Here is a 25814-nt window from a genome sequence, read left to right on the forward strand (position 1 = left end):
GGCGGGGCGGGGCGGCCGGCCGCCCCCATCTCTGCACTCGCTCCTTCTCTGGCCTCCCCGCGGCCACCTCGTGGCCCTTAAGGCTGTCGCGGCAGAGGTGCCCACCCTGGCCTGGCGACCGTGGCCGTGGGCAGCCCTGGGAACCGCGGAGGGCGCTGCGCTCCGGGCGGCGCGGTTGGGGGCGGGGATGCCGTTCCCAGAAAGTCACTGCGGAGACACATAGGGGCACCCCGGGCACCAGCGCCGCTCCGGCGTGGCAGCTCGAGAGGGCGAGGCTCCCGCTGCCCGCGGCCCGGGGCTGGGGTCCGCACGGCGCGGCGGGACCGGGAGCCCGGGGCGAAACCGAACCCAGGCGCCGCAGGAAGAGGGGCGGCCCGCCGCACGCAGGCGCCACGAGCCAGACCGAGGACCCGGCGGCGCGTCCCCGCTCCCGCTCGCACCCGCGGCGCCCCGCGCGCGAGCCTCCGCCGCCGCCCGGTTTCGCTTCTCGGGTCCGGGCCCCGCCCCTGCGGGCGTGGGGGAGCTCAGGCCGAGGGGGACGCGCCGCCTGCCGCTTCCCGCGGGGCGGGGTGCGGGGGAGCCCGCATTCCGGCCCAGCAGGGGTCTGCACCCCGTCTCCGCCAGCAGCCCCCAGCCCTGGAGACACCCTGGACAGTGCCCTGGACAGCACCCTGGACAGTGCCCCCCGCCCTGGAGAGCCAGCGGCCGGCCCGGGAGGGGCACAGACCATGCGAGGTGGGTCACTCCGGAGCAACGAGGGGGTCCCCAGCCCCGTCGCATCGCGACCTTGTGCAGATGAAGTGACCACAGTGGCCGATAGTCCTAGAGGGTTTCCAGCCCGCGCTCGGCCCTGGGATGGTCACTGATAACCAAGAGGCCACCCCAGCCAGCGCTTGCACCCCCTACCCCTCCATCATCCCTCAGTGTCCTCATCTGTGAGCTCATAGTGCAGCATCCTAGGGCTGCTGGAGAATTTATCATTAACAACAACAACAACAACAATACAGCCAATGCTGGTGTTCCACGACCCACACAAAGTGCGTGATGTGTATTACTTACTGCCTACTTTCCTCACAGCCCTCTCCCCCAGAACCAGCGCACTTGTGGGCCCTTGTGCTGCTACAAAGTCCAGCTTGGATGATGATGATCAAATTTAACAGGCTGGGGTTCCTGTCCCGCCAGTCCCCAACCCTCTCCTTTCCACAAGCTCCAGACACATCACCCTTCCTCTGGCCTATGAACAGCAAGCTCAGTTCTTCTTGGGCCCCTCCGCAGTGCCCAGCCCTCGCAAGTCTGGCTTCTGCATTCAAACCCAGCATCACAGAGTTCAGGCGGTGCTTAGCAGGTGCTCAGCACAGGTTGCCATGATTAATCTCATATTTACTCAAAGCCACAAACCCCAACTCACGACCAGCCACCCCCACTGTCTAGTTCATCGGGATCTGGGTAGGATCTAAGCCGTGTCCACTGCTGTGGCCTTTGACCTTGTACTGACCTCATGTGGGGCCCAGGAAAGACAGCTTGTTCTGAAAGAAGGGGACTCCAGGCAGCGTGCCAGGCTGGGCAGACTGGACTGGGCTGTCCCTGCTGGGTCCTAGCAGGAGAGGGGGCTTAGTCAGAATCCAGGGAAGGCTCTGGGAATCTGGGGATCCTCTGGGAATGGCAAGTGAAGGGAGAGCCCAGCCGTACCCTACACTGTCCTGTGCCACCGTTAGATTTGGGGAGACGCCAGCAGAGCAAAACCCAGACGCCCTTCCAGGCCAGTGACGAGCTAGCCCTGCTGGCCAGGCCGCACCTCCTGCGTGTGCTCCCATGGGCAGGCGTGGCTCGTGGGCTCCAGAACCCTGAGCCTGCCCCAAGGAACAGGGAGTGGTTGAAGGACCGGCAGAGCGGGCACTGCGGTCAGCACTCTGCAGCCCGGCAGGGTCAGGAAGCCACATCCCGGACGAGTCAGGTGGCTGAGAAAACACCCTGACCTGCGTGGTGCAGCCTGTTTGTCGTAAAACCCAACACAGCCTTAGGAATGAGGATGCTTCCAGTAGAGACACCCCACCAAGGGAGACACCCTTTGGATTTTAAGGCCATTTTAATGTCCCCAGGGAATCTTTCCTGTTCCCTTCTCTATGTTCTTGACCACTCCCTGGCAGAAAGCAAACTGTAAAAGGATGTTTAGAATCTCACCTCTGAGAGACGGGGATTGCTGTCCTGCCTTACCTGTCTCTGCACTCCCAACTTAACTTGTGGCTCAAGATCAATGAGGCTTCAGCTGGAGTATCAGGTCGCCTCCTCTTCCCTCAGCCGCTAAGAGCCCATCTAGCCAGGCTACCTCAGAGCTGGGTTGTCACCTGCATTTGCAGGGGTGACTTTGAGTGACACCAACCTCCAGAAGAGGAAGCCCACCTAGAGGCAGGCTCCGACTCCCTACTTTCTGAGAAGTCTTAGGTAAGTGGCATGGTAGGCGTGGACGTCCTGTTCTGACAGGCGCAGAAACAAGCCAGCCGGTGCTCCGAGGAAAGCAGAGGTTCCGAACCCGTCCTTCTCTAGGCGCCGAGAACCTAGCGTAAGTGGTCCTGTCGTCAGGACACCTGCACCATAAAGACGGTTAGCGACCCAAAGAACCAAATCAAAACTCACGCAATACACCAAATAAAGACAAAACAAAGAAAAGATGGAAAAGCCAGGTGTTATGAGCCCGTTGTGAGTACTCAGAGAAGACCCCTTACATTCTCTGGTCTTGATACATGCAATAAACGTATACGTTGGAATAGGCACGCAATATTTGAAAAAAATAATATAGAGAGAGTATGACAAAAAATAACATATATGATCTAATACCATTAGGAAATAAGAGAAAAATAACAAAATATGAGGACAACAGTAGATGTGGTTTCCTTTGCGGGGCTTCCTTTCCAAGATAAAGATTGATGTCGGTGCAGGAGGAGGATGGGGTCATGGGATGAAGGAAGGAGGGGGTGAGGAAAGGTTGCAGGTCGTGCCAACCTCAGCCTTGTCCCTACCCTACACATATGGTGGCGTGGAGCCTGCAGGCTTGAATCTCTCCTCTTGGCCCAGCGTTCACAAAGAACCCGACCCCTTCTTGGGGAAGATCTGCTGGCGGAAAGCCTGCCCGCACATTCTTCCCAGGGTCACCTGCGTGACATCAGCAGGGAGGAGCCCCTTGACTGAGCCATGTGGTCTGCCTGGCCAAACGCGGCATAGAACAGCTTCCAGTTTCCACAGATGTTGGAGCGTTTGAAATGTCCTTGATCTTGATCTTGCAGCCGCCAGTGTTTACAGAATGGATTCAGTGGGACCCAAAACTTATCTTGTTGGCCGGCCTTGCTCCTCGCCTGCGTATACTGAGACTCCCAGGGTCGCCTGCAGGAAGGATGCTCCCCTGCCCGGGTGCAGCGAGCAGAGAGGCACACTTTGCAGAGAGCGTAAGTGCGGGAAGGGGTCGGGGGAGGCCGAGAACAAAGGGGCCTTATGAGGAGAATCCAGGCCCGAGGGCATGTGGTCCTGCCACTGCCCACAGCACAGCCCTGGGGCCCTGGTCCAGACTGGCGCATCCAGCCATCTCAAAGCCGGGCTTGTATGACCAGGCAGGGCTGAACAAAAAGCTCTCATTTATCCCAGAGCTGTATAAATAAAAACCATGCAAAACAAGAGGGGCCTGCAGCTCCCGGCTTTGGTTGCGTCTACTCACCAGCCTGCCTTCAGGTCTTCTCTTCAGCTCTGGTTTTTCCCACGGGAAGACCACAGATCTATTTGAGAGAGACTCGGCGGTCAAGAAATAGGCTTTGGGGTGCAGATGTGTCGGGGCTGAGTTTGGCTGGTGGGAGTCAGTGTTCTGGGCCTGGATATTCTCGACCAGGGATCGTACTCTTGACCCCATGGAGCAAGAACCGTCCCAGAGTCAGATGTCCCTCAGGCTGAAACGGTGGAGTCCAAACACCTCCTCCATTGGCACCGACTGAGCCCCCACGTGGGCTGCAGGCCCGCACAGACAGAAGGGCAGCCTTATGGAGGTGCTATGGCTCCTTGTGTTTCAGGGGTGGGGGGCACAGAACTGAGAAGAGTAACCAAGTGACTTCATGGCATTCTCCTTACCTGTGTGTCTTCGTCGCCCCAGCCGTCCCATTTAGGGCCACCCCGATCCAGTGTGACCTCCTCTGAACGCAACTAATGACATCCTCAAAGACCCTGTTTCCAAATAAGATCAGAGTCCCAGGCTTCTAGGGTCAAGAACTCAACTCTTTTCAGGGGACAGAATTCAACCCACTGTAGGCACCAGCTCCGTGGGCTTTGCCAAATCTGCTCTAAAAGATGCAGCCATCTGGCACTGCAAAGGGTTCCTATGGTTTGGATAAACTTGGGTCCTTCCACAGGATTAAAACTATTCTAAAGTGTGGGGGGGTAGGTTCTCAGCCAGCATCAGTAGCTGAATTTACAGAGGGTGGGTAGATCTACGCAGAACAGAGTTTCTACAAGTAATCACATTACAGCCAGAAAAAGGTTTGCTGTTGGCTCCCAGTCAGCCCAGGCAGGGTAGCCCGGCTCCAGGCCGACTTTCTATTGAAGATGGAGGTCCCCGCCCCACTCTGGCATTCACGGGGACACCCACTGCTCCCCACATTAGCATGCAGAGCACCCTGACCCATGAGGAGGCTTCCCTGGGTGTGGGGCCCGCAGGGACGTGGCCACCGAACCTACAGCTGCCACCGTAAAAGCTGGTGACACTGGGGGGCCCCTCCACGGTGGCTTCAGACTGCAGGCAAGATGGAGCAGTCACAGGGGATCCCCTCACCTTATCCTGGTTCATTTCCCTGGGGCAGGGGAGGAGCACGGCGTGCAGCCTGAGGCCTAAAGCTTCCCTCCTACCCTCACCTCCACCCTCCCCGATGTCGCCATCCTCAGAATCCTGCATCAAGCTGCCAGAGTTAGGACAATGCCAGGAGGTCCGGTTCCGAGTAGCGGCGGTTCCTCGGTGCCTGATACACGCCGGTCCCTCCTCACCCTGCCCCTCAACTCCACCCCTGCAACGGCTCTTCGGAGGAAATTAAGGGTCAGGGAGATTAGACAGTTTACCCAACGTCACGCAGTGGGAAACCAGAACAGCCTGGACTCAACACCGCTCTCTGTGAGCCAGCCACAGCATGCTGCCTCCTCCTCCGTCACCACGTCAGAGATTCTCACAACCACCCCCAGGGACGGAGTACAGGCAAGCACGGGCATGAGCCAGGAGCTCGGAGCAGCCAGGGCCTCCGAACCACCTTGGAAGCGGACATCTCACACCTGGGGTATCCGACACGGCAGCCACGGGACACGTGGCACGCAGCCCTCGAAGCGTGGCTGGTCTGAACTGCGGCGCACCGCGGGCGCACAATCCACAGTGGGTTTCGAGATGTCATATGAGCAAAACAAGGTCAACTGTCTCACTGCTGAGCTGTCTATAGATCACGGGCTGAAAGCAGTATCGTGGGTGGAATGGGTTCAATGTAGTATTAATTTCACCTGCTCCTTATTCCACAAGGCGACTGGAAATGGGAAGCTGGCCCGCGTGGCTCAGTGACGGAGTGTGTTGTACTTCATCGAGGGCACGGATCTGGGTCACTGTTCACTGTATAGTCGGGGCTCTGGGAGCTGCTGTGACAGGTGGCAGTGCCCATGGGCCGCTGCTCAGCAGGTGCCCTCCTCCACGCCCGCTGACCCGAACTCGGCCATTCTCGGCACGTGGCTTCCCAGGGCACCGGTGAGGTCCCGCGGGCCAGCCAGCCGGCCGGGAAGGGGGAATGAGCTTGCAGGAGCCAGCACCGAACGCCTTATTAGTCTGCCCGGGCCGCTGCCTCAAAGCAGCACAGACCAGGCGGGGCCGAAGGCCAGGATCCTGGGGTCAGCACGGCGGGGTCCCTCTGAGGCTGAGGCAAAATCTCTTCCAGGCCTCTCTCCCAGCTGCTGGGGGCTTGCTGACAAGTCTTCGCTGTTCTTGGCTTACAGAAGCATCACCCTGACTTCTGCCTTCTTGTTCAGGTGGCCTTCTCCCTGGGTATGTGTCTGGGCCAAACCTTCTCTTTTTTTAAGGGCTGAGCCGTACGGATGAGCCATCCTACTCCAGGATGGACTCACTTAACTAATTACACCTGCCATGACCCTGTCTCCAAATAAAAGCATATTCTCAGGTACCAGAAGTCAGGTACTTCAAGTCAGCGTATGAATCTCGGGGACACAGTGCGAACGCACATCTCAGGGACGTGGCCACGCTCCCCAGAGGGGCTGGGACTGTGTTGGTGCGGAGGACACCGTCACCCCGCCAGCCAGCTGTAGGCGACTACACCAGACAGCAGTACCGTCAGCTCTGCCCCGCGGGCCCTGGGGCACAGGCCGAGGCCCGGAGGGGCGCGTCTGCTGACCACCCAGCCCCACATCCTCAGGCACTGAATTCCAAAGTCCTTCCACACCGTGGTCCATTCCAGTCTTTTCGCTTTTTCTGAAATGAAGCTTTAATTATAACTTAATTATAAATTTAGTAAGTTCATAATTTAATAAACTATAAATTTTAAACTTAACAAGTGTATAATTTAATTATGTATTATAGTAATATAAATTAATTTCAAGCCATAACTTAATTTTTAACTACATACTAATGTATCGTTGAGAAATTAAACCACTCATAGATGGCTAAAATCAACCCAAGCAGTGTAACATCAACATAATTCCTTTTATCAGTTTGATGTGTATCTTTCCAGGACTTTTTTTAAACTCGTACAGACATCGCCGCATCGTTCCGTGGGTGTGTTCACACAAATGTCTCTTAAGATGAGCATCGCTCTGCAACTTGCTCTTTTTCTTCAGACACCAGTGTGTAGAGATGCACAGCTCCACCCTGTTCCTTTAACTGCCGCACAGCATCCCAGCGCGTGTGTTTCGTGGCCAAGACGTTCCTAAATGGAGACATTCAGCTTGCTTTCATTTTCTAAAATTGCTAATGAGGTTGTGCTAACCATCCTTGGATCTGCTTCCTGGCAGACACGCTCGGGCTTTGTTGGAGTGGATTCCGAGTCACAGGTGCGGCTCTGGGTGAAGATCCTAGGGCCCAGGTCCTGACAGAGCCAACGGATCCGCCTGCTCTGCGAATGGGAGGTCTTTTGGCTCAAGAAGGGGCATGCTTGGCTTGGGGGCCAGGAACCACTGGACGGATGCTCCACGGGGCCCTGGGCAGGGGTGGCCCAGCGCACAGGGCTCCAGGACATGCTCGTTTGTGCAGAGAGAGAGCTGCTCGAGGTAAGGAAATGCAGATTCAGGGGTGGGGGTTGGTCGGGGGGCCAGAACGTGTCTTGGTGGGAATGCTGGGGAGCTCCACGGGGCCTACCCGCACACTGAGTTCTTTCTCGAAGAAGGCCCAGGAGCCCAACCTTCCTTGGCTGTGACGGCAGGGGTGGAAAGGTATACACACCTTGGATGAGAGAAGTCCACACGCAGAGTCTCGGGGAGTCCATTGTGACACAGACACAGAATAAAGCACGTTGCAGACGCTGCAGATCACATATTCTCTATTTATTATCACAATGAGTCATTCACAGCAAGGACTGCATGAAAGTGTGGGTCACAGAGCACCATGTATGCAATGACCCCATCCACACGCAGCTGGGGACACACCCCCACATGCTGACGTACAGACGGGGTGGGGGGGAGGGGGCCTGGACTGCCACCCAAGTGGATGGAAGAGAGGATTTCCTGTACGTTTTACAATAAGCATTTACGGTTTTTACAAAAACACCAAAGCTCTTGCTTTTTTAATTTAAAAAACACTGACGACAAAATTATCTTTCACAGACACGTTAAGTCATTTCGCCCATCTCGGTTTCCTTCCCCACAGCAGGACAGACGCCGCCACCCAGACTGGAACCCGCCTCGGAGCTGCCCAACCCCACCGCCCCCTGTAGCCAGGAAGGTGCTGGGCTGTGAGGGCTCTTCCCCTGGACCAGCTGGAAATCCTGCCCCTTTCTTCTCACAGGTCTGTCGTTCTAGAAGGCTCTCTCCAAACTGTTCTTCAGAAAAAGATTCCCGCACAGGGAACAGAAGGGAGGTGATTTTTCAGTCACCCCAAAGAAAGCCAAAGAGTCCCACCTGTGGATCTCGATGCATGAATGGCTTCCTTCCTCCTTCGGGGGTCACCGGCTCAGAGCCCTCGGGCCAAGGCGTTTATAGGGCAGCATCCGGCATCACAGCGTCCAGAACCTTCCGCAAGACTCCCCAGGCATCAGACACCCATCAGCGCCCCCATCAGGCCTTCAGCAGGGCGATCTTGTGCTCCGGAACGGAGTCTTCGCTGACGTTGTAGGGCTGGGTCCCTGGTTCTTGCCTCAAGTATTTCTCTGCAGAAAATACGAGGCATGCAAGCACAAAAGAGGCGAAGTGAGGAAGGGTCACGTCCCAGGATGGAGTGAAGAGCCGGCGCTTCAGAGTCCTGGTGCACAGGGAGTTGGGGTCTCCCCGGCTGGCACCCCCAGCCCGGGCAAGGTTCTGCCTAAGTCCCTGTCAGCGCCTCATCACTGTCCACGCCCGATGACCCTTCCTTAGTGCCGCATGGTCCCCCAGCATGGCCGGGCCACGTCTCTTCCCTGTCTCCTGTGGGTCGGCATGTGAGCTGCTCCCAGCGACGACACCCCGTTAAGCCCAAGAACTCAGACACAGAGTCCTTCTGATCCCAGTTATGTGACATTCTAGAACAGGCCGAGCTGACCCACGAGAGAAGGAACCCGAACAGTGGCTACCCCTAGTGGGCGTCATGAGGACGGACTGAGGCACTTTCTGGAATGATGGAAACGTTCCACATCGCCTCTGGCTATCCCTGCCTGTGAGACCCCGAGCCGCATGCGTGAGGCCTGTGCATCCACGGAGCGAACGCCGCATGTGAGTAAGACACCCCTAAAGCGACTCCCAGCACAGGAGAGCCCTGACCGTGCCCTCCGCGTCACCCACCGTGCCGCACCCATGCTCCCCACGCTTGCACTGGGGCGCCCGACCCCCTGACCCTCCTGGGGCTGAGTTTCGGTCCTGCGGTCCTGCCCCCCATCCCGCGGGCTGTGGGCGCGCTGCGCTGCCGTGGGCCTCTCCAATGACTCGGCCTGCACCCACCTGCCTCTTCCAGGGTGGAGAAGTACTGGACACCCTTCAGGTCAGCGGACAGCAGGACACGGAGCACAGGAACCTGCGGGGCAGAGAAACTCTCATCCCAGGCAGGGTGGCCCCGCTGCAGCGTGCAGGCATGGGTGGGCTGGGGCAGGCCCCCCGGCCCAGCGCCACCGCGTGTCACGGCCTCCCCCAGTCTCCCGGCAGGGACAGCTTCACCTCCGCTCAGGCAAACGGAGAGAAGAAACTGCCCCTCGGCTACGCTAGAGAAGGGAGACTTTTAAAGCGATTACTCTCTGAGAGACACGAGAACGAGCTCTCTGCAAACAGAACAAAGGATGTGACAGGAGTGAGCTCTGGAGCCGGGGGGCCCAGCACCCTCGCATGTGACCTTGGGCAGGTCACGCAGCTTCTCCGGCCTCAGCGCCTGCGTCCTGCCCCGGGGAGGATAACACCACCGACTCACAGGCAGGTGACGACACCCACCTGCAGGCCGACGAAGGCGAGGGAGACGCCGTGCCTGTGGAAGTCCCCCACGAGCTCCTCGAGCCCCAGCACCACGGTGTAGTCGATGCTGCAGACATGCGTACACTCCAGAACCGCGCAGCGCGGGGGGGAGGCTGCGGAGACGGGGGCCAGCCAGTCACACGGGCCGGGCAGCGGCATGCAGCCCTGGCTAGACGCCTGGGGCACAGTGAGGCCATCAGAGCTCCATCCCCCCGCGGGGAGGGGGCGGGCAGGGGCGGCAGGACCCCCGACGGCTGCAGAGAGCAGCAGTTTCCTTCAGAAGACGAACAGGCCCCCTTTTCTCCCCTAAATACCAACTCCCCAGAGAAAGGGATGGGTATTTAGGAACGGAGATTGGGAACAGCCCCCCGTGCTGCATGTGGACAGACACCACTCCGAGATACCCAACGTCCTGGACCCAGGAGTGGGCGAGCTCCCGAGAGCTGAGGACAGGGCCTTGGGGTCCTGAGGCAGCAGACTGGGGTGCAGAGTCAGCGGCAGGAGCTGGGGGTGACTGCAGCCCACCTCATCCTGGCTCACGTACCTTCCAGGGCCCGGGTGAGGAAGGCCTCCCGGAGGGCCTCCACCGCGGGGAAGTGCAGACCGCTGGCTGGCTGCAGGACCAGCACCGGCCCTTCTGACACCTGGGGACCGGGGACAGAGGAGGGGCAAGCCTGTATGTCCTGGAGGCACATCCGACCTGGCAGCTCGGCTAGGGTGGCCTGCCCAGGCAGGAGGCCCCCACCCTGACCGACAGAAGTGAGGGGAGCGCAGAGCTGACGAGCGGGCGCGTGAAGTGTATGGCACCTTCACCCCACCAGGCCCCCCAAGGCCAGCGGATCCCTCTTGCAGGAAGAATGGATAGGCTGGTACCTGCATCTTGGGTCTGGCCACGGAGTGCAGGAGAATCAGCACAGACACCAGGGTCCCGGCCAGGATGCCATACTGGACCTCCCAGAAGCAGAGCAGGAACGTCAGGCAGAGGGGCAGCAAGTCCAGCCCTGGGAGAGAGCGGTCCAGCTGAGGGGCAGTCCCTCCTCGGTAAGCTTGGGGGGGACTTGGGGACTGTTCTGTCGGACACACTGGTCACCTTGGAAGTCTCCCATCTTCCCCCCAGCTGGGCTGGGCTTGGAGCTGGGAAAGGGGAGAAGAGAGATGAGGGGGAAGAGGTGGAGGAGGAGAGAAGAGAATAGCAATGCAGAGAAAGGGGAGGTGGGGAAGTGGAGAGGAAGAGGGAGGAGGAGGGAGAAGAGTGTAGGAGGATGGGGAGAAGAGCAGGAGGCAAAGGGGGAGGAGGGGAGGGGAGGTGGAGAGGAACAGGGAGAGAAATGGAGGAGAGAAGAGGATGGGGAGGAGTGCAGGAGGAGAAGGGGAGGAGTGGAGAGGAGAAGGAGGAAACAGAGGTGGAAAGGAGAAGTGAGAAAGGAGGATGGGGAGGAGTGTAGGAGAGGAGGGGGAGGAGAAGAGGAAAAGAGGGCAGTAAGGGTGCAGGAGGAGGAGAAGGGGGTGGACAGGAGGAGGGAGGGCAGGAGGGGGAGGGGAAGGGGTGGAGAGGAGGAGGGAGAGGAGGGGAGAGGGGAAGGGGGTGGAGAGAGGAGGGGGAGGGGAAGGGGGTGGAGAGGAGGAGTGGGAGGGGAGGGGGGTGGAGAAGAGGGAGGGAGGGGAGGGGCAAGGGAGGGAAGGGGTGGAGAAGAGGGAGGGGGAGAAGAGGATGGGGGTGGAGAAGAGGATGGGGGAGGGGTGGAGAAGAGGAGGGGAGGGGAGGGGGTGGAGAAGAGGAGGGGAAGGGGGTGAAGAGAAGGGGGAGGGGAGAGGGGAGGGGAAGGAGGTCGAGAGGAGGAGGGAGGGGAGGAGGACGAGCAGCGGGGTACCCTGTGAGTTGCAGACTCGCTCAGCACTGCATGGAGCTGGTCTGGGCGCTTCTCGGCCAGAGGAGTTGAAGGAAGCCCTGACCCAGGACCTCCTCCCAGAACAAAGATAATGCCCAGCTCCAGCCCTACCACCTGGGTCCCGGAAGGCGGTGGGGGAAGAACCCAGGATGCGCGCACGCGTGTGAGAGAGAGAGAGAGAGAGAGACAGGCGAGGGCGCGTACTCTTCACGCGCCAGAGCGTCCCGAAGATCCTGGTGTCGAACAGCGGAGCCACCGCCGTGATGATGACCGCAGCCAGCGCCGACTTGGGGATGTAGCAGAACAGCGAGGTCAGGTAGTCCAGCGACAGCAGCACCAGAACTCCTGCGGGAAACGGGGCACCCGTGACCTCCGGCCGCGCCCCCGCACGCGCTCCGGGCACAATGGGGGGTGCTCACCTGTCACCAGGCCCCCCGCTGGGGTGCACACCCCCGACTGGGTGTTCACAGCCGTCCTGCAAGGCGACAGACACCGTTAGTGGCTGTGGGAGCCTGGAAGCGCAGGGGAGGCGGGTCTCCCGGGACAGGAGCACCGGCGAGGGGACATCGGGGCCCCGCGGACACTGGCACGTAAGGGGGAGACGCTGAGGAGCACCCTGACCTCAGACTTCCAGCCTCCAGCAGGGGAGGAAATAAATGTCCCCAGCCCGAGTCCCAGCAGTTCGAGCAAACGCATCCACTCCCCACTGCCATTAGAAAGGATGACCCTTCTGTTCACGGACAAGGAGAGACGCGGTGACACCTTTGAGGGGGGTGACATCCCGCTTACGACCCTGGCATCTCCCACACGCAGACGCACACGCACATACACGCGTGCGCTCGCCAACGCAGAGAAACACCAGATGCGGACTGCAAGCTCCTGCCAGGGCAAACCTGGAAGTGAACTTGGCTGTTCTGCCTTTTCAACTTCCCTTTTTCCTTTTGTCTGTTTGGAAAACTGCATTCAGACCCGAATCTCTGCCGAAAAACTGGTCCTGGGCCCACGTTTCCCTCTGCCACCGTGAAGACCACAGAGGAACGGCCACCGCTTCCGCGACAGTGAGGATTCTGCCTCGCACACGCTCCCCACCACCCTGGCCAGGACCTGTGCCCGCCGGCACGTCCTCTGGAAATACGTCCGTCCGTCTGTACACGCCCACAGAAAGCCTAAGTCTCCCTTTGCTGCTGTGCAGTTAGGCAGGAATCTCCTTCCTTAAAGACGCACCATCACATACGAGGTGCCGTGCCGGACCTGGGGCACAGACCCAGTGAGCCTGACGCGCTGCTCGTCCAGCAGAAACAGCTGAGAAGTTACATCAAGGAAACCGAGCTTTTATTCCACGAGCGGCCCCTGGCACTGCTGTGCGCACCCTCCGTGTAACCTCCAATAACTCAGACGAGGGCCCCGCTGTGACTATTTACAGGGGGAACACAGAGTATGCCCTGGAGCCCCTCGGATGCCGTGCTATGGGGGTGTCGGGGAGGTCTGGTACTCAGACAGGGTGGGGCCAGCGGTTCCGGGTACTTGGGCCCCGCTGGCTGATGCCCCCTTGCCTCTTCTCAGCCCCAGGTCACCCTCTGTCCTGCCCCCTGCCTTGCGAGGCTGTGCGTGACCCACCCCCCTCTTCTCCAGGCAGAGTGCGGAGCTTCCTGCCCCCACTTCCTTTGGGAATGCACTCTGCCACGAGATGCAGGAACGCTGCCACATGCTGGGAACATTTTAGGAATACGGCTCAGGGCTATCAGAGAAAACCACATGAGATCATGGTCAAGGACAGCAGAGCAAGCCCCACTCCTGCCTCCCACGGACACCGCTGATCTAGGGATCTCTTCTGCCCCAGCTGCCGGCATGGGCAGACTTCTGCCCCAGAGAAGAACGAAGTGGCATCCAGACGTGGCCAAGGACCGGGCAGGCTCTTTGAGGTGGACGCGGACCGTCTGGCCTGGGCTGGGACTCCCCCCTGCCCCCTGGGGCACAGGGAAGGAAGGACATGGTCACTCACCGTCCAAAGCTGCCTGTGACCGGGTAGGAAGAGACGAGGGAGCCCAGCACGTTGGTCAGGCCTGGGGAGAAAGCGGAAGGAAGGGGTTTATCCAGGAGGGAGAGGGGTTTAAAACAGATGGGGGGTGGCAGGGGAAGGGAGGCCAGAAACCAGAAAGGAAACAGAAGATAGAAGGCCAGAGGAATCACCCAGGAGGGTCCTATGTCTATGTCCGTGTGTCTGCCTCCGGGAAGGAAGAACAAACCATGATCTCTGCCAAGTTCACCGACCCTCACTGCAACATAACTCTGGCCCCGGCCCTGCCCCGGTGAGCTAAATACACCTTTTCCCACGTGTAACAGGGAGAGGAACCCACCTCCCCAGGAGGGACCAAGGACACTTAAGACTGCCTGGCAGCCAGCTGCCCACCCGCTGTACCCCACGAGTTCCTTCAGACCCACACTTCTCTCGTGAGAGGACCAGCTGGGACAGGAGGTCATGGCTAGTAAGTGTCCACCCCGTTACACTGACCCACCCACACCTGACAGAACCCTGCCAGCATCTGGCTTACCCTGGCACCTTCACAAACACCACAGTGGGCTCACAGGTCCAAGACCGGCTCAAGATAGCTCAGGGTGGGGCCCGCTCAGAGCCAGGCCCTCTCGGGTCCCACAGCCCAGCACATGCCACAAGAGTAGGACAGACATCGGTGGACGTGGCAAAGGCCATGCATGGACCACACGTGGTCACCCTGACTCCTTACGATGGCCCCTTGAGACTCAGGTCAGGGCCCTACCGCTTGAGGAGTGGGGATGTGTGGATCCCTCCCCGTGTGGTGTTCTGTAGGGTCAATGGAGGCCTCTTGCTATGTGGCTGCTGGAGAGCTGCCTGGCCTCTCTTACACCCCGGGTCAGCAGCCCCTGGGGTCCACGTGCCCACCTTAAGAATCTCAGCTTCGTGACTGCTCCTTGCCCATCACTGCCGAGAAGCAGAGGAGTCCTATGCTATGCGGAAATGGAACGGAGAGGCTCCCAGGACTCCTACCCGGAACTGCTACTACTGAGTGTGGGGAAGGTCAGTCTACAGACTTCCTCTGCCTGGGAGCGAGCCAGTCCCGGCTAACTCCACCTCACCAGCCACCCAGGTGATGCCCGCCACCATGGGCTCAGAGAGGAGCCCCCCCAAAGCTCCTGTGACCCATCCTGGGGCCCCACGCCCTCTGCCGTTGGGAAAGCCAGTGGCTCGGGTCCAAATAGCTGCCGCAAGGTGAAGTGGTAACGGGGGAGGTTCCCGTGGACTCCGCTGGGAAGGCACCCGGGGCTGCTGCCCGCTCCGACCCGTGCCCACCTCACCAGGGGCAGGAAGCAAAGACAGACAGGCCTGGTGTCCACAAAATTAAAAAGGGTCATGACAACTGAATTTAAGATTCATGTCACGTCCTCAGACCGAATCACCAGAGAGGTCAGACAAAACAAAACTGGGACGCCAGGCACAGATCCGTCCACAGTGGGCCCTCCCCAAGTCCTCACGGAGCCACCTGCCGGCCTGGAGGGAGGCCCTGGGGCGGGGGGCCAGGGCAGTCAAGGACCCACTCGACCAGCAGGTCCTGCCTGGCCACGTTCCTCAGCAGTCTGACCCCAGGTGGGACATTCCGGCGTTCCTCGACACAGCACAAGGCTACAGACCTCAGGGTCAGGGACACAGCCAGCGCTCAACAAGCTTCAGTCAGCACGGGCACCACACCTCAGCGGCCTGCTCCTAGGGATTGCACTGAACCATCTGGAGGCGTAAGGATGAATCCACACAAGGCTTTCAAAGGGCCCAACTCGGGGCCACCTCTGCTCCCTGAAGCTCACCGCGACCATCCCTACGACTTGCGCAGCTCAGGCGAGCCGCAGAGAAGCATTCTCGACCTCAGAGAGCCGCCGCGGGGGGCTTACCAATGGCCAGCAGCTCCTGGTTGGCATCGATGCGGTAATTATTTTGAGAAGCTAAAGAGAAAGAACAATGAAAACAGTCACCGGATATACGACGCCACTAAGAAAATATTCATGAACCGAAAACACAGATCATAAACCTCTATCCGCAGCACCGTCTCCTTGTCGTAAATACGGCACGTGAACACGTATAAAAGACGTGTGCGTACGCGAGCATACACATCTGTGTCGCTGTGTCACACGAAAAGCAGACAGACGTACAGCAACACGTGAACCGTAGGTAAGCGGGGTAGTGGTGGACGTCGCAAGCGATTCGCTCCTTTCTACGTTTCGGCACTTTGGACGTTTCCTACCACAAACACACGCTGCTTCCGTAAGAAGCGGAGAAAGTCTGAAACTAAACCCTGACTACAAGTGCCGAGGACCAGAGGTCCCAGCCGGGGCCGTGCAGACAGAGGGGCCGGCAAGCTTGCAGCGGGGACACAGGGCGGGTGAACGTTTCTGGGAAGGGCCGGCTGGGAACACTGCAGGCGCTGCGGGCCACGGCCTGTCACGACGACTCGGTGCCTGTCGTAGCTGGAAGTGGCTGTGGGGACCTGAAAACACGTGAGCAAGACCATGTTCCAGGAACACCTCTTTATATAAACACTGCGATGCAAATTCCACACGCTTTTCGTGTGTCACAAAATCCTCATCTTTGGAAATTTTTTCAAACGTTTAAAAACGTAAAAGCCAGGCGCCTGGGTGGCTCAGTTGGTTAAGCGACTGCCTTCGGCTCAGGTCATGATCCTGGAGTCCCGGGATCGAGCCCCGCATTGGACTCCCTGCTCAGCAGGGGGTCTGCTTCTCCCTCTGACCCTCCCCCCTCTCATGTGCTCTCTGTCTCTCTCATTCTCTCTGTCTCAAATAAATAAATAAAATCTTTAAAAAAAAAAAAAACGTAAAAGCCACTCTTACTCTTGGGTCGCGGGCTGTGGTTCTCCAACCCTGGTTTCGGAGAATGACAAGCTTACGAGTTAGGATGGGACATCAAGTGATTTCAGAAGACAGTTTTAAAGTCACAAGAGGCATAAACGCTGTTAAGACGCAGACTCCAAAATACGCCCAAAACTCCCCACCCGGAAAAAGATCATCAGAAAAACAGAAGCTGCACCAGGAAGGCTTGATCGGAACGTGCGGCGGGACCTGGAGCAGCCGCTGGTGGTTAGCAGGGATGGGCCCTCGGAATGCGCATTAGGCACGAGTCTCCCTGGCAGGACGGGGGGTCAGGATGCTGCCACAACCAGATCCGGTCCATGTAGGTACGGCGACGTGCATGCCCTTTATTGGGTTTCACCTTTAGAATCGACCTGTACCCCAGTGTGACAAGAGCGTAACCATCGTAGAACGAAAGGAAAATGCCATCCACGTGCACAACACAAAGCTGGACGCCCCGCGGACCCAAGGGAGTGGACACTTGAGGGATGGAGCAGCCTCAGCTCTGACGGAGGAATCTGAGTTCTGGTTGAACAAATAGGCGCTTAACTAGATTACTGCGTCCCGGCCTCCCTGGGGGCGGGGAGAGCACAGGCCAGGGGTACTCAGCCAGCTGAAAATAGCGCATTGCTAAATTTTTAGGAATCTTGGGAACCTGTCATTAAATACAGCCATTATTACCTATTAGGTAAAAGCTTTCAATGACATAAATTACACCAAAACTGAAGACAGACTTAAAACGTATCCCTTCCTGACCTACTACGTTTCACTACGACCCACGAAGTTATTTAACCGCACATGTCCGGCGGGTGGACGCCGCGGCATCTGACCCCGAGATGCGATCGATCAAACTCCGCGAGCTGCTGGGAGGCAGCCCGAGGGGGGGCACGATTACGCCACGAGGCGAAGGCATTGAAACGCAGGGCCTTCTCCTTCCGGACAGCAGGCTGGCACACATTACCAGCCACCGCTAGATGGGGGTTTTTGTCATAAATCCACTTTTACTACACGTTTTTTTGTTAAAAACACGAGCATGTGTTACTTGGATAAAAACTCAAGCTGTTAAAAACCAAAGCAGGTAAGAGCAAGCAAGAGAGCAGGCAGGCAAGGCCGGCTCCGGGACACCACCAGGAGGCCCCGACGGCGGGCATCTTACCGAAGGACTTGGCCACCGCGATGCTCTCCAGGAGACCCACCAGGGGCACCACGGCCAGCCCAGCACCCATGTCCTGAGAGAGGAGAGAGGGACAGTAAGCGGGCCTCCGGGGAAGGTGAGGAGGGGCCGGCCAGGCAGTGACCCACCAAGGCTGGCATGCACTCTTCCACGTCTGACCGGAAGCTGTGCTTCAGCTGCAGGGCCGGGAGCTCACACCCGGGGCCGGACGCAGAGCAGAGCACAGGACACATCCCTGCTCTGCCAGTGTCCACAGTGCAACTAAACGTGGTGTCCTTCGAGGTCGGGCCCAGACCCTTCTGTGCCTGTCCCTGCACCCAGAGGCCCTCGGTCCCGAGGACTCAGCGGTCCCAGCCGGGCTCAGAGCTCCTTGTTACGAAGCAGATGCATCAGAGGCACGGAACCAGGCCCCAAGGCCACCTCAGCCCCCCCAGCAGGCCTGGCTCCCCGTCTCCACCCACCTGTACCATCTCGGTGAAGGAAACTGTCCCATTGGCCGTGGTCACTGAGAAGGGCGGAATCCGGACTGGAGGGAGCCCCTCGGTGGTCTTCCCCGTTAGAACGAAAGGCTGGTATCCGGTCACCTCGAAGGAGTATGCGACCAGGGCGGCAAAGGAGACGACCAGGGCGTTGCGGGCTAGGACAGAAGGGAGACCCGTTGGTGAAATGTGGCTCCTCTGGGTAACTGGGGCAGTAAATACACCCGGGGAAGCAGGACACCCGCCCCCAGCCACCACCCCCATCACTGCAGCCTGGGAAACAGCACACACACCAGCGACCGAGGGGCAGGCACGAGCACATGATGCCACAGCAAATGTGAGATGGCGGGACAGGCCCACAGTGACACACACGGCCTATCCACGTCGTCTACTGGTCACCTCGGGTCCCGCCTCTCGGCTCTTGCCTGAGCTGTGCTGCCCTCTTTCCTATTTTTTTTTTAAGATTTTACTTATGGGGCACCTGGGTGGCTCAGTTGTTAAGCATCTGTCTTCAGCTCAGGTCATGATCCCAGGGTCCTGGGATCGAGCCCCATGTCGGGCTCCTTGCTCTCTCTACAAGGAGACTGCTTCTCCCTCTGCCCCTGCTTGTGCTCGTGCTCTCTCTCTCTGACAAATAAAATCTTAAAAAATATTTTATTTACTTATTTGAGAGAGAAAGAGAACGAGCAGGGGGGAGGGGCAGGAGAGGAAGAGAGAACCCCAAGTAGACTCCCCACTGAGTGCGGAACCCAACACATGGCTCGATCCCACCTGATCAGGACCTGAACCAAAACCAAGAGTCAGACGTGTAACGGACTGAGCCCCCCAGGTGCCCCTGTGCTGGCTTCTTAAATGGGGGTGATATCTCTTCCCAGAATATGAGCCCCATCACCGACCCAGCCCTCAAAAGGCTGCATCACTCTTATCACGGACGTTGTCGTCAGGACTACAACTATTTTAGCTGTTTACAACCCTCCAGGGCGCAGGAAAGGCCCAGGGCCCTGCTACCCATTTGTGTGATGGGAAACCCAGGCTCAGAGCTGCGCGGCTCAAACAGAAGCACGTGATCCGTGTGATTTCTCCCTCGGGGACCAGCCAGGGCTTCCCAGCCTCACACCGTTGACATTCTGGACCAGATCATCCTTCGCCATCAGCTGTGCACTGCAGGCGTTCGGGAGCCTCCCTGGCCTCTCCCCACCGGTGCCCGTGACAGCCCCACCCAGTAGTCTCGACCAGAAACGACTCCAGACATTGCCAAATGTCCCCGGGGGTGGAAATCGCCTGTGCTTGAGAACTCCTGCTACTAAATGCCGTTCTGCACCCTGGCCGTGGATCAGAGCCTGCTGGCAAGTTTCAATATCTGGTGCCCAGGTCACGCCCAGCCCAGCGACAGGAGAATCTCGCGGGGTGCGCCCCGGTGTGCAGAATGGCTGCGGCCCGTCCTCGGCCGGAGCACCGCTCACCTGTGGTGGCAGTCCAAACCAGCCCGTGGCTGAGCCGCACGCCCGGGGGCATCTCGGGGTGCACGGGGGGTACGTGGTCCCGCATCAGCTTCAGCACCAGCAACAGCACCATGCACACCAGCCCCAGCACGGCATCGCCCACCCTGCGGACAGACACCGGTCACACCCAGGCTGGCCCGGGGCGGACACCTCTGCCCCTCCATCGCCCCTTCTGCCAGAGCGCCTCTCTCTCGACTGCTCTGCTCGCTTCTTCCCAAGACACATGCATCCCTGTTCTCCTTCAAGACTTGATTCAGCACTCAGCGACCACGCAGGCCTGGGAGTCGAGGCCCAGATCACCACGGCGGTAGGGCTATGGCTCACATTTACAGCCACGTAGCTCTGTGGCTTCGGGGGCCTCGTCTGTTCCAGAAGGTTCACTTCTCACAGCCTGGGAGGCTCTCTGACCGGTCAGTCTCCAAATCCCCTGCCCCCCCCCGATGAGACCCCCCCCCCCCAACCAGGCTGCACGTCCTGGGCCAGGGAGCCCCTGGCTCGGATGGATTCAGCCCCGGGAAGCTTCACAGCCGGTCAGAAGCGGAGGAGAAGACAGCCGGTCACAGGTGTCCCACCCCTTCCCCCCAGCAGCTCCCTCCAGATCACTGTGTCCTCTCGTTCCTCCAGCCAAGGAGAGGTCCTGGCTTCCAGCTGCACTCCTCTAGAAGCATCTCCTGTCTGCCCTCTGGGAGAGGCCCTTCATCTGAAGGAGCCCCACGAGCGGCGGTCTGGCTCTCATCCTCTCTCCCTGCACGTTCTGTTTGCACCTGCCTCCCCCATGCCCTGTGTTCTCCTCGCTGAACTACAAACCTTCAGAGAGACCGCTACTCTTCCTCTGCTTGCGGCCCTCCCACTCTTACCACCCACGGAGGCTATGAGCAGGGGCACGCTGACCGGCTCTCAGGCCCCGGGGCAGAGCTTCTCAAACTTCAGCGTGCACACCGACTCCCTGGGGCTGCTGCTGAACCCCAACCGATGCAGCAGGGCTGGGCAGGGCTGAGGGTCTGCGTTTCTAACCCGCTCCCCTGTGGCGCTGCTCTGGGACCCTGTATGGGCGGCCAGGCCCCAGGGGACTGGAATACATGCCACCTGGGGGGGGGGGGGGCGCGGCGGGAAATGGGGCGGGGCCTCCGAGAGGGGCTCCGGAACCAAGAGCGGGACCACACAGCTGGCAGGTACCTGGTCTCTCCGACCTTGCGGAAGGTCTGATACACTTGCAGGAGAAACTGTCTCGGGATATCTTGTAGTCCCAGGAGGTTCTGTCCAAACAGAGACTGGATTAGACAACCTTCCCCCACAACATCTCAGCACATCTCGGGCCCCTTCCTTGGGGTCACATCCAGAGGCTCTCTGGAGACCATCTGCCCATTCCCAAAGCTCCCAGGGGCAGGAGAGCAGAATTATCCTCGAGAGAAGAGGCATTTCATGTTTATGGTCAAAGACATCTCTTGGTGAATAATTCTCCTTTGTGAGAAAAATCAGTCTGGGTGATCTCAAAGCAGCCATGCCCTGGTCAAGGGTCCAGGGTCACTGCCTGCCTGCCCCGTGGGCCCCACTGCCCTTGACACACCCTGCCCTCACTCAGTGCGGGCCCTGCCCCCCTTTGCCATTGGCCAGAGGCCCACCTGCCAGGCACTGCGCCCGGCAGAAGGTAAATGAGTGGAGCTGTGGGCAGAATCACCAGGGGCTCTGAGGGCCTCCAGGGAAGGACCGCTGCGGGGGCGCAAGCAGGCAGGGTCCTTGGAGGGGAGAAGGTGCTCTCCTCTGTGTTTTAGTTCTTTATCCCACTTGACACCGAGTGGGGAGTGTTAGTAGGGTGGCTGAGGCGCAGACCAAGGATCCCAAAACCCATGCACACAGCCCCGAATGGGGACAGACACCGGTGTGGAAACACAGAAATCTGGGACCCAGGGGGCTCTGCCAGGGCCAGTCAGGAGAACCCCCCACTCCTGACCCCCACTCTGGCCTAGGGCTCTCAGATGGCTGTCATGACTCAATCGAGGTGTTAAAGATTTAGGGAACCTAGCATTGCCAAGCACGAGTGCATAAAGAAGCTATCTTCTATGTGTTACAACTGCATAAAAGAACATTCCTGACACCAAAAAGGAAAGATATTGTTTCCAGAATAAAGGACGGACCATCCCACGAAACAGCACTTGCCGAGCTTACCATGACATACGTGTGTATAGCATACGCAAACCGTGTCCACCCACACCTAACGAATTCCCGCCTCTCTACGCGCAGATGATGATGAACCTGCCTCCCGGAGGCATCAGGACAATCCGAGACAAGGGAGGGTTTAACCCAGCATCCGGCACACAGTAGGAATGCAGAAAGGGTCTGCTCCTTTCCTCTCGCTCACACCCTCCCGTCCCTGACTCTCAGGAAGGCTCTCCCGGGCCAGCCTGGAGCAGAGCCTGGCCACGGGCTTAGAGAGGAGCGGTGCTGACGGCAGGCCCTGAGACGGGGGTGGGCCCTCAGGCTGCTGTACAATCTGGCTCAGCTCCGTTCTGCACACCCAGCTGGGCACTCACCTCCTTTCATACAAAGCTCGAGGCTGGGTGGCCACAGCTGCAAGCAAAACCATACCTGCCCTTCGGGAACCGAACACCCAGTGAAAAGAAATGATGTCCTCGGCTCACTGATGATGATCGGTTCTAATATTTTTTACAGATTTTTTTTTAAAGGTTTTATTTACTTGTTTATTCAGAGAAAGAAAAAGTACAAGCGGGGGAGGAGCAAAGGGAGAGAAAAAGATAATCTCAAGCAGACTCCGTGCACGCTAAGGATGGAGCCCCACAGGGGGCTCAGTCCCAGGACCCTGAGATCACAACCTGAGCCGAAATCAAGAGTCGGATGCTTAACTGACTGAGCCACCCAGGAGCCCCTCTGTTCAGTATTTTTCTTTTCTTTTTTTTTTTTTAAGATTTTATTTATTTATTTGAGACAGAGAGAATGAGAGAGAGAGAGCACATGAGAGGGGGGAGGGTCAGAGGGAGAAGCAAGCTCCCTGCCGAGCAGAGAGCCCGATGCGGGACTCGATCCAGGGACTCCAGGATCATGACCTGAGCCGAAGGCAGTCGCTTAACCAACTGAGCCACCCAGGCGCCCCTGTTCAGTATTTTTCAAATGCCTTGCCTCTTTATGTTTCTGTTTAAAACATCATCTGTAAGAGGGATGCCTGGGTGGCCGTTGGTTAAGCATCTGACTTCGGCTCAGATCGTGATCCCAGGGTCCTGGGATTGAGCCCCGCATCGGGCTCCCTGCTCAGCGGGAGTCTGCCTCTCTCTCTCCCCCAGCCCCTCCCCCTACTTGTGCGTGTGCTCTCTCTCTCAAATAAATAAATGAAATCTTAAAGAAAAAATCCTGAACAGAAACTGGGAGAAAAAACATTAAAATGAAATCACCTCGCTAAACAAGCATGGAGGAATAATTTGCTCTTCAACACGTTAATGGTATGCTGACGGCCTAAGAGGCCGAGGGAAGGCAGCAGAACGGAATCGCCCGGTGAGGCGGACCAAGCACGCTGGCCCCAAAGCTCCAACAGGGGTGGGGCTGCTGTTACCAGTCACCCCAGTTACCTGTCGTACGGTCCCACCATCACTCAGCATCTCCCCCAAGGGCTCCCGGAATCGATGGAGACCCACTCGAGCACCTTGTGCTCTGAGCTCTGGAAGAGCAAGACATGAACTGGCCCACACGTAGGGAAGCCAGCCTCGGTCCTACTACCCAGGAGGGGCCTGGCCGCCAACCAGCGTGCCTACCTTGATCTGCCCGAAGCCGATGGTGATGGTGGCAGCGGATGTGAAACCCTTGATGATGGGGCAGGAGATGAAGTCCAGCAGAAAGCCTGGCCAGCCAAGAGGGAATACTGAACTGGGACCACCAGTCCCAGAGAACGTGGGTGGATATGGGCTGGGAGAGGTGGTCTGGGGGGACTGGGGCTAAGCACTGTTGGACCACACACCCTGTCTGGACAGGTTTGGACAGCGGGGAAGGGAGGGTAGGGTCTGAGGCCCTGGACACTTCCCCAAGTGTCTTGGCCTCTAAGCAGAATAGCGGAGGGCTGAGGAGACCCCCCCCCCACCTTCACACACGCACAGGAACAGCCCTTTAGAGGCAAAGATGGAAAGGCTGAGGGCCAGGTCATCCCCAGGAGGCAGGTGCCTGGGTACCCCCTGGCAGGGAGGCCCGACAGTCTTACCCAAGCGCAGGAAGCCCATGGCTAACTGGATGCAGCCAGACAGGAAGGCCAGCAGCACAGCATAGGCGGGCTCGTGGAAAGTGTAGAAGGAGACCAGGAGGGACATGATGGCCGTTGGGCCCAGCGTCACATCCCGGGAGGTGCCCAAGAAGAAATACACGAAGCATCCCGTGAAGGCAGAGTAGAGGCCGTACTGGTGGGGAGACAGCACGGAGCATCGACGAGGTGCACGGGGGGCCCACAGAGTCCCGGGGGGAGATGTCTGAGCACAGGATCTGTGGGGGCCGCCGTGACTACGGGCACAGCAGCGCACACAGGGCAAAGCGCTCACCCCGTTAGCCATGATGCGGACCCACGGCGATTAGGGGCCTCTTTTCTACCACACCCCACTTGGGTGCCAGCAGGGACGCAAAGGCCTGGATGCTTGCCTCAGTCTGTGAGTCTAAGACAGTGTCCTTGAGACCATGGTGAGTCATCCTGCTGGCCCCCTCGGACAACCCAGAACTAGCTCAGTGCCTCGCGTGTTACGGGGCCGTGCATCTGCCCCAAGACAATCATGTGCTATAAACGGTACACGGAGACTTCTGGGGCCCCACGGGGCTGGAGTTCTGGCGCACCGCTTGTCTGGAGGGGGGGTGGTGCATTCCTACTCTGCTTCTGGGCGGTTGCTGAGGCTGGGGTGGGGGCGGCGGCCGGGGCAGCCATCTCACCTGGGGCGGGAGTCCAGCCACCTCAGCATAGGCCAGCGCCTGGGGAATGACTGTGAGCCCAACCGAGAGTCCAGCGATGAAGTCCATCTTCAGCCACTGCAGGGAGTAGTCCGGCAGCCAAGCCAGGATGGGCAGCCGCCTCTGCACAGCTGCAGGGGAGCAGCAGTGGGCCTGGGGGGCCATACTGGCACCCGGGGGCCTGGCCTGACCCAACGCCTTCACAGAAGACGGCATGCCTGGGGTGGGCATGGGGGCCACAAGACCAGCAGTCAGGGTCTGGGCTTGGGAGAATGCAGCGATAGGGCGGGGTCTAGGGCCCTCAGGAGAGGCACATCTGTCTCCCCCACGGGGTCTAAGCCAGATGTTCTGAAAGGAAGCCAAACCTGTGCAGAACGGAGCCTCAAGAAAAGATAGTCCCCCACCCTGGCCCCTGCTCGCTGCTCTCGCTGAACCCCACCGGCCCCAACCAGCTGCCTCCTCTCCACGGACACTTGCCAGGAAGAATACGGTATATGATTTCTCAGTGAGAAACTTAAAACACTAATGAGACACTACGTCTCTCCTCCCGAAAAGTTGTATTTCTTCTTTTTCCCTCCCCAAGGAATTTAGCGGGGAGCAGTGCGAGGAGTAGCAGGATCCACGGGGTACCCTCGTCCGGCTGGGGGCGTGCGCGCGGGGGCGGGGGGGACTGCAGCCATGAGCACCCCAGGCTTTCCAAGTGCGTACGTAGCACGGCGGACTCCACCCACTGCGGCGCTGGCGGCTGGGGGTCTCCCACCCTGAGGCCGCGCCGTACCCCGCCCCCCACCTGTGGCTTTCCCGTCCCTACAGCAGCGCCCAGAGACTCTAGCGGGCTCTGGGAGAGCGTCCGAGGCCATTAATTCAGGACGCGCAGCATCCTCTAGGGTCCTGGCGCCCCCCGCGCGCAGAGCCGGCCGCATACCACCCCTCACCCCCCTAACCGGCTCTGGACACACCCCGCCTCCCACCCCCGAGGACGCTTGCCCCGGACCCTGCGGTCTAGGGGGACCCCACGCCGGCTGGCCAGTCCAGCAAGGCCGAGGGCGGCGGGGACCTGGTGGGGACGCGGTGGAGACACAGTGGCGAAGGGTCCCCGCGGGAGGAGCCCGCACCCTCGAGCCCCGCGCCACCCCCGGGGACCCCGGCCCGTCCCCCGAAGCTCGCCCACTCCGCCCCGGGCCGCAGGCCCCGCTCCCCGCCCGCCGTGGACTCACCGGGCGCCGCAGCTTGGGGTCTCCGGGTGTCGCCGCAGCGGGGTCCGCAGGAACCGCAAAGGGAGCGGGAGGGAGGAGAGGGGGCGGGGCCT

At 59.3% G+C, this 25814-nt stretch overlaps 1 protein-coding gene and 1 long non-coding RNA gene across 5 annotated transcripts; one reads left to right on the forward strand and one right to left on the reverse strand.

Moving 5' to 3' along the window:
• The first annotated feature begins 579 nt into the window (after positions 1-579).
• LOC118024192 lies at positions 580-6113 on the forward strand. Its single transcript, XR_004683024.1, has 3 exons — positions 580-735; positions 3282-3440; positions 4918-6113. It is a non-coding gene; the product is annotated as an uncharacterized LOC118024192 (long non-coding RNA).
• A 494-nt stretch (positions 6114-6607) lies between these two features.
• On the reverse strand, positions 6608-25803 carry SLC26A11 (solute carrier family 26 member 11). Of its 4 annotated transcripts, none has more exons than XR_004683022.1 (19): positions 25723-25803; positions 24488-24723; positions 23778-23970; positions 23338-23423; positions 20753-20832; positions 19538-19680; positions 18057-18232; positions 17578-17650; positions 15450-15500; positions 13531-13591; positions 11948-12003; positions 11733-11873; positions 10513-10640; positions 10184-10283; positions 9619-9752; positions 9139-9211; positions 8128-8375; positions 7454-7532; positions 6608-7272 (listed from the first exon to the last, which is right to left on the reverse strand). XR_004683022.1 is itself a non-coding variant. In XM_035025842.1 (17 exons), the coding sequence occupies exons 2-17, from the start codon at positions 24719-24721 to the stop codon at positions 8284-8286; spliced, it is 1821 nt and encodes a 606-aa protein (XP_034881733.1). In that variant the 5' UTR covers positions 24722-24723; positions 25723-25803; the 3' UTR covers positions 7540-8283. The 4 variants fall into 4 exon arrangements, 2 of the variants coding, with proteins under 2 accessions (XP_034881733.1, XP_034881734.1); XR_004683023.1 differs by having other exon boundaries at positions 6609-6941; XM_035025842.1 differs by lacking the exons at positions 6608-7272; positions 7454-7532 and having other exon boundaries at positions 7540-8375.
• Positions 25804-25814: the final 11 nt, after the last annotated feature.

This window comes from Mirounga leonina, unplaced genomic scaffold (genome assembly GCF_011800145.1).
Source record: "Mirounga leonina isolate KUSES-001 unplaced genomic scaffold, KU_Mleo_1.0 Mir_197, whole genome shotgun sequence".
Taxonomy (NCBI): domain Eukaryota; kingdom Metazoa; phylum Chordata; class Mammalia; order Carnivora; family Phocidae; genus Mirounga; species Mirounga leonina.